The sequence below is a fragment of the Leguminivora glycinivorella genome, chromosome 10 (genome assembly GCF_023078275.1).
Source record: "Leguminivora glycinivorella isolate SPB_JAAS2020 chromosome 10, LegGlyc_1.1, whole genome shotgun sequence".
In the NCBI taxonomy this organism is placed as follows: Eukaryota; Metazoa; Arthropoda; class Insecta; order Lepidoptera; family Tortricidae; genus Leguminivora; species Leguminivora glycinivorella.
Window position 1 is genome coordinate 7,598,799 of NC_062980.1, and position 12,845 is coordinate 7,611,643.

At 38.4% G+C, this 12,845-nt stretch overlaps 1 protein-coding gene across 4 annotated transcripts; it reads right to left on the reverse strand.

Moving 5' to 3' along the window:
- Positions 1-1,655: 1,655 nt before the first annotated feature.
- On the reverse strand, positions 1,656-11,762 carry LOC125230499 (bifunctional coenzyme A synthase). 4 transcript variants are annotated; one of them, XM_048135672.1, is made up of 10 exons: positions 11,650-11,762; positions 10,795-10,967; positions 10,317-10,497; positions 9,147-9,323; positions 7,890-8,038; positions 5,547-5,750; positions 3,789-3,877; positions 3,222-3,387; positions 2,769-2,951; positions 1,656-2,232 (listed from the first exon to the last, which is right to left on the reverse strand). In XM_048135672.1, exons 2-10 carry the CDS (start codon positions 10,957-10,959, stop codon positions 2,026-2,028), a joined length of 1,521 nt encoding a protein of 506 aa, XP_047991629.1. In that variant the 5' UTR covers positions 10,960-10,967; positions 11,650-11,762; the 3' UTR covers positions 1,656-2,025. The 4 variants fall into 4 exon arrangements, with proteins under 4 accessions (XP_047991629.1, XP_047991626.1, XP_047991628.1 ...); XM_048135669.1 differs by having other exon boundaries at positions 11,263-11,737; XM_048135671.1 differs by having other exon boundaries at positions 11,600-11,736.
- Positions 11,763-12,845: the final 1,083 nt, after the last annotated feature.

Below are 12,845 nucleotides of genomic sequence, written 5' to 3' on the forward strand. Positions count from 1 at the left end.
CGCGCTCGCTTGACGCGAAATAGTCTGATCGAAAATACCAGTATTGTAACAAATAGCCCTTGGGCGCGTGAGTGATGACCTTTTTCTGTGTTTGATATGGACGTAAGACGTTGGACTTTAAATAGTCATATCAAAGCTAATATTGATTTAGATAATTTTTACGAAGGGTTGACAAAAGCAGTATCAATTACGTTACCCTGCTACAGTACAGATAGTTACACTACTTTTACAGTTAATTTCCACACTTTGTGTCTGAAATTGGGTTTATAACCTGATAAAATAACGTGTCTGTTAATAATAATAGTGTATCTAAGGTTTTTGTATCTTGTTCAAGTCAGCCTCGCCTACATCTTTTTTTTTTGGTTTTGATCTGCGATGTATAATAATGTCATTTCTCTAACTATTCGCTGACTAAAGCTAAACGTCATCACGAAAATCTCTTTATGCGTTTCTGGCACCGAGATATTCGCGGATCGAAGGCTATTTCGACTGATACATCTGTCAAATCGGTTCAACTGATTCACTTATTCTTCTATGCTATGCCAATAGGGCTACCAAAGGCTTGCGCGCCAGCTGACTCGCCACCAGGAGATAATAAACAGGTCTCTATAAAGACCTCGGATATACAAACGGCACAAATAATATAAAAATTTTACCTTCCAATAAAATTTGTATTATTTTGCCTGGTATATCCGAGGTCTGAGTGATGCCTTCCTGGTAGGCTTAATATACCGTCGGCACTTCTCCTCAACAATGAGGGTGGCTGGTGGCGAGTCGGGGCGCGGGGGGCCTTGTGTTGCAGGTGGGGAAAAACGGGACTACCAACATCGCGGCGGTGAGACGCCGGAGCGACTTACAACGAACGATGGCGCCATCTATCGGTCCGATGCGACGTCTACGACGTACTCTCTATAAAGACCTCGGATATACCAGGCAAAATAATACAAATTTTATTGGAAGGTAAAATTTTTATATTAACTTTTCCAGCAAGTAGAAATAAAGGAATTCATAGGTGCATGTGTGTTATAGGTAGATGATCAATGATGAGGCACACTCGAAGGTTATGACAGATGGCGCCACCCTATAAGTTCATACGTGAGAGCGGGAAGATGATGTTATTTCTCTCTCACACATATGAATGACAGTGACATGCCTAGACACTTGCACAGGCGCCGCCTGTCGGGATAAAATGTCAGTGTGCCTCCTCATTAAGGCTCATTTTTAGGGTTCCGTAGTCAACTAGGAACCCTTATAGTTTCGCCATGTCTGTCTGTCCGTCCGTCCGTCCGTCCGCGGATAATCTCAGTAACCGTAAGCACTAGAAAGCTGAAATTTGGTACCAATATGTACATCAATCACGCCAACAAAGTGCAAAAATTAAAAATGGAAAAAAATGTTTTATTAAGGTACCCCCCCTACATGTAAAGTGGGGGCTGACATTTTTTTTCTTTCTAACCCCAACGTGTGATATATTGTTGGATAGGTATTTAAAAATGAATAAGGGTTTGCTAAGATTGTTTTTTGATAATATTAATATTTTCGGAAATAATCGCTTCTAAAGGAAAAAAAAGTGCGTCCCCCCCCTCTAACTTTTGAACCATATGTTTAAAAAATATGAAAAAAATCACAAAAGTAGAACTTTATAAGGACTTTCTAGGAAAATTGTTTTGAACTTGATAGGTTCAGTAGTTTTTGAGAAAAATACGAAAAACTACGGAACCCTACACTGAGCGTGGCCCGACACGCGCTTGGCCGGTTTTTTACTGTTATTAATCATAAATATCCTAATTAACTATTCCAGCTGGCTTCGTACATATATATCCTTTAACGCGAAAATGCTGCACTAGAATTGCTGAAAAAGTTATAATATCTGTTCATAACAATTTAACAAAATATTGCTCTAGTCGGCCCAACAATTTTATCAGTAAAAAAAAAAAAGCACAAATTTCAAATATCGAACAGGTCAATAACGCTTCGCGCCTATTTTTTTTATTAAATTTGCTTTTTTCTAATGATGGCCAGACTTTAGCAGTTACACTTCCTGCTGTCCAACAACTCTTGCAAGTGTTGCCATGCGCGGTCTATCTGCATCTGCGTGTACTCGTAGCTCCAATATGGACTGAACACAATGTTGGCTAGCGACACTTGCTCTTGGTTAGAGGGTTGAGAGTCTATGCGTTGTCTCGCTTCTTCTTCGCTGAGGCCGTTGCGCTCTTGTAGTCTTTTGATTGCCTGAATAATATATCATGGATTAACTTTCATGTTTGTGAAAGGAGAAGATAGAGGGCTGATAAGCTAACTTTGCACCAAGAACGACATAATACGAGACTGATGAAGCCCATACAAAAAAGCGTACCCCTGAAATGTACGGGCTGTTTAGGCTTAAAACTAGATGGCGCTGTTTTGCAGCCTGGAATTGGCCAAAATCATATTTTCCCCTAATATTTTTGCGTGTTTTTATTTTTTATAACAACAAATGACATATTTCTTTATTTTAATGCCATGATATCATGTAAATACACATTTTGAAAAAAAAATTGTAGGCGTCATCAATGTAGTTATGATAGTATTTAATAGGTGGCGCTAAAAAATCGAGGTACGATTCTTAGAACATACTTTAAGTGAGATTCATGGTGACCATCACAGCTTTTGCCACAAGAAATTCAAGTGTCGTCTAATCTGATCTCAACGCATTACTAAGAATCACACCAAGAAATCATCCATCACTACGACTTTCTCTATCTCGCTCTAACCTAATATCACCTCACCTCTTCTGGCGGTATGATGACGACCCACAGCTGATGGCACTGGTTGTACCACTTAGCTCGCACCATCACAGCTGCTTCCATCACTACCACTCTGTGGCCTTCTTGACCGAGGGTCTGTATTCTTCTCTGGGCTTCTTCGATCACCGCCGGCCATACCAGTTGGTTTAACTTTTCTAGTTGGTTCTGGAATTAAAAGACGTTTAATTTTAACTTGGAGTCTATAGTCAGCAGTAAACGTGGGTCTTCGTAGTTCACCTTCATAATTATTAAAGTTAAGTAAAGCATTTTCATATTACCAGTCGCTTAACTTCAAACTTGGGTAAATCCATTCTGCTATAGCTGCTGCCCCAAAGCTACGCAGCCACTTTTGGCACATTTTCACATCGGTAGCAAAAGCATATGAAATAGTAAGTCCAATAAATTAAGTGAAATATTGCTTTTCTAAATGCTGACCTTATCACTAAACACGATCTGTCCCAATTTTCTCCTGTCCACCTCCCCGCTGTCCGTGATAATGTCACTCCCGAAGGCATCAGCCACCGTCTGGTTCAGAGGTAGCCCTGGCTTGTACAAGTCATGCGCTATCGTATCGCAGTTCACGATGGCGGCGCCTTTTGACCTGGAATCAGATTTTTAATCATAATTATTAGTAAGTAATATTGCTTGGGCCGACCGGCTGGTGGCCGTCCGGCGGGTCGATCTAGGTATCGCAGGGAGGACAGTGTGGGATCTGTGTCAGCTTCATGTTTCTTTCAAGTCAGTGACTGGTAGGAGGCTGTGCAGGATCGGGACAGGCGGCGATCTCTCATTTCGGAGGCCAAGATTCACTTTGGATCACTGAGCAATAATAGTTAGTTAATTAATATTGTTTGAAGAGACCTGCACCTGCTAAAATATCGTTCATAATAACGAAACGAAAAGTGTAGACGAGTGGTGTTCTATCGGCGCATTTGACACATTCTGTTAATTATTTGTTATGTAAATAATTTTCTGTGCATTTAGGTATAAAATAAAACTTACCTTAATTTCTCTGCAATATTGCTTTTTCCACTGGCGATGCCGCCAGCTAGTCCGATTACGTAAGGCCACGCGGGAATATTGTCGTTTTCCTGCAAACAAAAAGTCAACTGAACATTGTTTCTTGATAAGGAACCATTATTTTTAAAAGTGAGTAAAGAAACGGCAATTTATTTCAGTAATCAATCATAGACTGGCTAATATATACCACTACATAGCGTCACTACTTTTAAAAAATCTCGTATCTCACGCTGTTCCTCAAAGTTAAAACGCAGTTAATTATATAATGTTGAACTGGAATAATAGAAAATATTTGCATGTTACTTATTTTATTAAGTATTTAATGTACTTCACAACCACCAATGAATTTGTATACCTAATGTTGGTAAAACATAGTGATACTAAGAAATTATTTTGTAACACCTATGTACTGTACCTATGTTTAACAAATAAATTGATTGATTGATTGATTGATTGATTGATTAAGTCTATATGCATTCCATACATACTTACTACAATTTTCTTTTCATTGACAGACGAAGATACAAGTTTTTTTAAAAGTAGTGACGATATATGTATATAATATGAAGGGCCAATTTGGACTACTTGGTTCTCCCTTTCTCATCTTCTTAAGGAGGTAGCTGCGATGCTAAAATACTTTTCCAATATACTTTGAAGACTACTTATAGGTCTGCCTCTACACAGTCTCCCTTATACTCTCGTCACGAGTACTCACTTCCTCTTTTTAGGGTTCCGTAGTCAACTAGGAACCCTTATAGTTTCGCCATGTCTGTCTGTCCGTCCGTCCGTCCGTCCGTCCGTCCGTCCGTCCGTCGGTCCGTCCGTCCGTCCGTCCGTCCGCGGATAATCTCAGTAACCGTTAGCACTAGAAAGCTGAAATTTGGTACCAATATGTATATCAATCACGCCGACAAAGTGCAAAAATAAAAAATGGGAAAAAATGTTTTATTAGGGTACCCCCATACATGTAAAGTGGGGGCTGATTTTTTTTTTCATTCGAACCCCAACGTGTGATATATTGTTGGATAGGTATTTAAAAATGAATAAGGGTTTACTAAGATCGTTTTTTGATAATATTAATATTTTCTGAAATAATCGCTCCTACAGGAAAAAAAAGTGCGTCCCCCCCCCCTCTAACTTTTGAACCATATGTTCAAAAAATATGAAAAAAATCACAAAAGTAGAACTTTATAAAGACTTTCTAGGAAAATTGTTTTGAACTTGATAGGTTCAGTAGTTTTTGAGAAAAATACGGAAAACTACGGAACCCTACACTGAGCGTGGCCCGACACGCTCTTGGCCGGTTTTTTGTGAGTCTGGTAGCGCACAGCACAGCGGATATCATCTCGCTCAAATCTAGAGCAGAGCCCAACTGGTACTGGTACCTTCGCCTTACAGAAGACCACAGCCAAATAGCACTAGACCCTACTCATAGTGTTGTGTTCCTGCCGGTGAGAAAGGCTGCCAGAGCTCAACGAGGGTGCGGTGTGCTGGTGATGGAAGGAACTACGGAACTAATTGGTTCCGTCTATTGTCCTTTGAGTCGTCGGCAACCCAAACCCTCCTTAGAACAGGAACTCTTAGAACAGGCAACGCGCACGTGACCCTCTTTGAGTTGCAGGCGTATAGGTGGCGGTGACCGCTTTCCATCAGACGGATCGTATGCCTGTTTGCCACCGACGTAGTAATGAAAAGTCTGAAGTCATTTTCGAATACCTACTTTATATGATAAGTACTTACAACAGGCGGCCTCAGCATCGTGCCAAGTAGCCGCATTCTCTGATTACTTGAGCTAACTTTTTCTTCTTCTTCATGCGAGCGCTGCGGACTCGAGTCCTGTGCGAGACCTATTACGTATGTGTCTAGTAGCGGTAGACCGTTCTCTTTTCGCTTTTCGTTTATTTTCTGCGCGCCGCGTTGGGTTTCTTCGCTTACTACTATCATCTGTAAAAAAATAGTATCAGAAATGGATTTCAGAAAGGAGAATATTTGTGTACCTGGGTGTATTTACTGTCTATAATAAACAGAATTTTTGTTTATTAGGTTTGGGCTTAATAGTAGCAAATTTGCTTGAGAGAAAAAGGTGGATTCTGCTATGTACACATTTATTTTAATTCACTGATAGATTATATGTACGAGGGGTGATCCAAAAGTAATGATAACTGAATACTTTTTGCATCGGATTAAAATAAATAGGTATGCCGTTACTGTCCACAAAGACTCCTTAGTAAATAAAAAAAAATAAAAATAAAAAATATGTATCTGTCAGAGAGTTGCATTTGTTTTTTCACGAGCAGTCGGAACAATATCGCAAAAATGGAGAAAACTGAGGTGAGAGCGGTTATTAAATACTTCTGTTTGAAAAAAATGTGTACTAAAGATATATACGCTGAATTAGTGGGAACACTGGGGGAGTCCGCTCCGCCGTATTCTACAGTGGCACGCTGGTCAAAGGAGTTTAACTTGGGAAGAACATCCACTCAAGATGAACACCGCGAAGGCCGTCCATCTGTCGCCCTTACTGGAGAAAACGTAAAAAATTAATGATCTCGTTTTAACAGATAGAAGGATGACTATCAGGCATCTAGTTGAGCTCACAGGCATCTCGTATGGCAGCATTCAAAGAATCTTAACTGATGAATTACATATGAAAAAAGTCTCCGCTCGTTGGGTGCCTAGAATGTTAACGGCTGAACAAAAGAAAATACGTTGTGAGATTTCGAAGTCTAATCTTGAAAAATTTCAAACTGATCCCGAAACATTTTTGCGTCGGTTTGTAACCATGGACGAGTCTTGGATCCATCATTTCGATCCTGAGACCAAACAGCAATCCATGACCTGGAAGCGAGCGTCGTCCCCTACACCGAAGAAATTCAAGGTAGCAAGCTCCGCTGGTAAGGTCATGGCTTCAGTGTTTTGGGATGCTGAGGGAGTCATAATGATCGAATACCTGGAAAAGGGAACCACTATTACGGGCTCCTACTACGCTGACCAAATACGCAGATTGAGAGAGGCAATCAAAGAAAAGCGGCGGGGTAAACTTCGAGCTGGCATCCTGTTTCACCAGGACAACGCACCGCCCCACAAGGCCGGTGTTGCGATGGCTGCCATCCGTGATTCAGGGTTCGAATTGCTGGAACACCCCCATATTCGCCAGACCTAGCCCCCAGCGACTTTTATCTCTTTCCACGGCTGAAGGAAGATCTTAGAGGCAACAAATTTTTGAATGATGGCGAGGTAATGGCCGCTGTGGAGGCATTTTTGGAGGGTCAAGAAAAAGATTTTTTTTTTAAAGGAATTCGTAGTCTGGAGAAACGATGGTCCAAGTGTGTAGACTTGGAAGGAGATTACGTAGAAAAATAAATTATTTTATTAAACATTTTATGTGTCTTTCATACTGATTATCATTACTTTTGGATCACCCCTCGTATACACTTAAATTTCTACCATGTCTAAATAAGTAAATACTCATAAAACCTAATACAACAATTATACCGATTATACAATTGTTTAGGAATCATCCACATATTACGTCATAGCGTAAGGGGGTGGGAGGGAGTCATACTAAGGGCCGGTTGCATCAAACCACTTGTCACCGTTAAAGCGTTCGTTAAATTTTATTGTATGGGAAGTTCCATAGACTTCTACTGCGTGACGATGATATGTGTGTCAAATGTGGTTGATGCAACTGGCACTAAATGTGAAAATCCACATGCTGGCGGCCGCGGGTTCGTGGCCTATTCAGGGGTTGGCGCGCGTTCTCACTGGAACGCATGTTCACACTTTTATTCTGTGGTCCCGATTTAAAAGTTATAAATGTGTAATAATCATGAAAGTTTAAAAAAGAGGAAGCGGAAGACCACCTACCACTTGGCTGACGACAGTCCAAAAAGACATGAAAGATGTTAACGCAGACGCTGAAATAGCCAAAAACCGTGTATTATGGAGGAAAAGGACAAGAAAGGCCGACCCCACTTAAATGGGAAAAGGTCAAGGAAGAAGAAGAATCATGAAAATTTAAACCAGTGATTAGTATGTTTGCTTAAACTTGTACAACAAACCTTGTCTTGTCAAACTGCTTACCTGAAATTTAGGGTCATCTTTGGTGGGTCCATACAAATCATGTATGGGTTGCACATTGTACTCTAGGTCGGGGTTTATATCAGTAAGGAAATCTAACACAGCTTTAATTCTCGTTTCTGTCGGCTCTATCAATTCATAGAGCTTTTTGGCTGTAAAACAACATAAGCATAAATTGATCTGCAGTCGTTCAATCAAAATTAAAAACCGGCCAAGAGCGTGTCGGGCCACGCTCAGTGTAGGGTTCCGTAGTTTTCCGTATTTTTCTCAAAAACTACTGAACCTATCAAGTTCAAAACAATTTTCCTAGAAAGTCTTTATAAAGTTCTACTTTTGTGATTTTTTTCATATTTTTAAACATATGGTTCAAAAGTTAGAGGGGGGGGGGACACTTTTTTCCCTTTAGGAGCGATTATTTCCGAAAATATTAATATTATCAAAAAACAATTTTAGTAAACCCTCTTTCATTTTTAAATACCTATCCAACAATATATCACACGTTGGGGTTGGAATAAAAAAAAAATCAGTCCCCACTTTACATGTAGGGGGACCCTAACAAAACATTTTTTTCCACTTTTTATTTTACCACTTTGTCGGCGTGATTGACATATATATTGTTACCAAATTTCAGCTTTCTAGTGCTAACGGTTACTGAGATTATCCGCGGACGGACGGACGGACGGACGGACAGACAGACATGGCGAAACTATAAGGGTTCCTAGTTGACTACGGAACACTAAAAATGGGTCTCTACACTGAAAATACTAAAGTAACTTGTTTCAAGTTCTTATGCATAACTTAAAATGAAATATGTTTACTGACTCTGTCTACTGTGTCCTAAAGACTTCGAAATGTTTGATTGCCTGGATCCTTGTCCCCTTGTGAGAGTAGCTATATAAAAAAAATATACCATGCACAAAATAAAGTATCAGATAATTATAAGAAAAACAGGGACAGAAGTTATTTTCAAATACAATTTATATTTTATAAGTCAGGTAGAAATAAATAAAGTAACTGAGTTGACCGTGACGTCACTCAGTTCGATTTCATATAAATTCTATATTAGCAAGTCGTTCAAATTCGTTTTGACAGTTCTTAAAGCTGATTTGATTAGGAGGCAAGTAGCCTATTAAAGTTAGTGTAAACATTTACGAAATGTTCTAACAGGCATAAAAAGATTTCACTTGTCAAGCAAATTCAATCTACGTTATTTCATTCGACCTTAACTTACTAACAATCCCACATAATCGGATCACTTACATTGTATCATGTTAACATCGGTAACCCCAACAGTGACATGCTTGGTTGAGCGCAGCACAGCCTGTGACAGGAGGATTTTGTGCCCGTTGTGGAGCCGGTCAAATGTCCCACCCAGTGCCACATACTCATACTGCTTTACAGGCTCTTGGTTCAAAGTTTCTAGTTCGCCATCTTGTTCTGAAAATAAAATAGTGTTTGGAATATGGAGTCCAACATGCATCTAGTTCTAATATAATTGCTATTATGTAATTCTTGTGTTAAGTAGAAAAAATAAAATGCTCCTACACTGCACTGGCTGTTATAAATGTTATATAACACGGTGTGAGAGAGACAACGCGATGGCACGCTGTCGTGTTATATATGACATTTATAACAGCCCAGTGTGGGAGCACCATAATCGAAAATAAACTTTCAATTGTTTCTTCTTCTTTAGTAATTTCCTCAATGCTGAGTATCATGACATTATGTCATTCTGTTGAAGACTAGGTTGCTTCATAGTAGAGATGGGCCGAATATTCGGTAAATATTCGGTATTCGGCATATTCGGCAAGTTTTTCAATGTTCGTATTCGGCCGAATAATTCGGTTGCATTGCCGAATATTTACCGAATAAACAAAGTTAATAACTAATGAAGATTTTACGTATTCCATTGGATACGAAGCTCCTATTTTAGTAGCTTTCTAAGGTACTACTAAAAAGAGATAATTACCTATGCGTCAAATAATAAATACAATTGTTTTGAAAAAAAGTTCAAAAACCAAGTTTAAGAGTTGAAAAGAGTTCACAGTTGTTTTAACTAAGTTTTAGTTATCCACTAAATCAAAGGAACATAGTTGTATTAACACAATATATGTATTAACCATAATCAATCATTTAATAGTTTTAATCTTAACATCTGCCTTAAAATATGGCGTAACCGAATATTCGGCCGAATGTTCGGTTCGGTAAGAGCTGAACCGAATGTTCGGCCGAATATTCGTATTCGGCAAAGTCCATATTCGGCCCATCTCTACTTCATAGCCATCTGTCCTCGTGCAGTTTTAATTGCATGAGTTACAGTAATTTGAACACAACATCTAGTAGCAATTCTTTAAACTTTCATGAAACTGCTGTGATAAAACCACAGCAGCAGATTTTTTGCTGTATATTAATAAATACTAGGTACATTACCAATACTTTGTATCCGATAATCAGTTTTAAGGCTCTCCACTGATTTCTTCAACTTGTCAATCTCTGATGATAGCTCATTGTCATAAAGAACTAGGTCAATAGGATGATATGTCCTAAAGTTTCTAACGGCATCCACAGGCTTAATTATTAGTCGGACATCTAATTTAGAATATGAAGATGTCTGTAAACATATAATATTTTGACATGAGCCACAGAACTGAATACTGGAGGCTATTAACGTGCTTTTGCCTTATATTGTCGTATTAGTGATGTTATAGGCACAATAAAATTAACCATGAATTATATTGGTTTAAACTAACACAATTAGCACTCATCATTTTAGAACTAAGCGAGACTTAATCAAATTAACATAAAATGATGTTCGAACGTCAAGCAATTCTAAAATTATAACCATGAATTGTAAAAAAAAACCTCCATATTTTATGATTTCTGTTATGTTCATATTTTGTATACTCACCCTCGAATAAATATGAGATATCTGGCTACTAAGAACTGGCAAAGTATTTATAGAATTCTCATTTATCTTAATGTACAGCACTTTCTGAACAAACTTTGAGGCTTTCAAGCAATAATTGTGTGCTTTTGCAGCGTTTGACACAAACAATAAACCATTTTTTCCCATTTTGGTATCTGTAAACAAAATAAACCAATAATTACGCAATGTTTATATCATGATTATCTCCACTTAATATTGCTGTAATTGATGAAATTCTACATAGTACTTTTTCCAACAAAATATGGCATAGGTATTTAAAGGGCTGACAATTACTTGTTATATTGGGTGTTGAGATCTGATATGCCTCAAGGGGCAAATAGGCGAACTTTATGTTCTTATAGAGCGCAATTTTTATCAGGTTACTTCAAATACATAAATTTAAAGCAAATTTTAATGTATACAAGTGATTAATTGATTATTTACACCCACCTGAATTATTGTGCAATGCGACAAAGACATACGATATGAGTAACGATAGCAACACCACAATAAACGAAAGGCTCAGATTTAAACTAAACATTCTTCAGTTCAAAGGTTACTTTTTACAAATGATAAAGATTGATAAGGTTCTACATCACTAAAGCCTTTACTTATCTACATTTTACACTAGTATATTTACACATTCAACTAAGATTCGATAAAATACTTTTATTCTTTTATTTTATTTACAATATTTCGTTAGATAAAGTCCAAATTTTGATAACGGCTGCATGATTACATAGGCGCACTTGAATCGAAACTAATAAATACCAACACCATACAATACCTAATTATGTAAATATATGAAAATTATATTGAAAACTTGCTTTTTAGCACCTTAGTCTAAATGTTTATGTAGATTGTAGGGAACTTCAAAAGTACAAACAAATATTTCATGTGTACGTTCCGGGCAGTTGCCTTCCCGTTGCTGTGACATTCGTAAACTACAAACTGTCAATTTGACATTGACAGTGACACTAGTGACAGCGATCCGTTTTACGCCCATGTCGTTTTGTTGACGACATGAATGAAATTAAGATTATTCTCAGATATAGTCTGGCATACCCACTTAGTAAAATATGCATCAATTACAAATTCTTTATATAAGATAAACCGCAAAGGGTTTTTTTTTAACTTTGCCGACATTGTCTACTGGCTAAGTCAGCATGAATTGTTAGTCCGTTTTCACATTATCCGATCCGATATCGGATGTCGGAAGGATTTCAATGGAAAAAACCCAAGATATATAGCGCCTGTAATGTAGGTATTGGATAATGTGAAAACTCACTTAGACAGCATTATCATTTTTAGCCAAAACAGAGTAGGTACTTATGTTGCAAAAACGATATATCAATGGTTTAACCAAGACTCTGCACATGGACTTTGTCAGTACCTAGACCAGCCATTCTCAAAGTGTGCTCCGCGGACCCCTAGGGCTCCGCAAAGCCTCTCTGGGGGCTCCGTGTGAATTTTGGGTACCTGATATGATATGCAACTACAACTCTCTTCCATAAAACCAAATATTCACCAATTGTTAAAAAATAAAAAAAACAGTTTCATACCTCACATTAGAATCTAGTGATAAGATTTTACTATCATGATTGCTTATTAAAATAAAGATTGCAATAAAAAAAAAAATTAAGGGTTCCGTCAGATGTTTTACTTTCTAAAAGGGTTCCATGGGAAAATAGGTTTGAGAACCGCTGACCTAGACGAGCTAATGGTAGCAAATGCAAGTGCGAAGAGTTCACTTCTCATAGAAAATTTGAATTTGACGCTTTTTTTACTGACAAAGCGATCTGGCCCCGTAGCCGAATGGCATTTCTCCGACGCCAAACGAAAGCGATACGCCGCTGGCTCTGTCGCGCCAATACGCAAGCGCGATAGAGATAGATATCTACTAGCGCTTCGTTTCGTGAGCGATTGTGCCATTCGGCTAGCCACCCTGTGGTGTTTCAGTAAGCGTTGGCCGCTGAACTATTTGTTGCATTTTCTAAGTATTATTCTGAAATGCCTTTCTTTCAGGTAGGTGG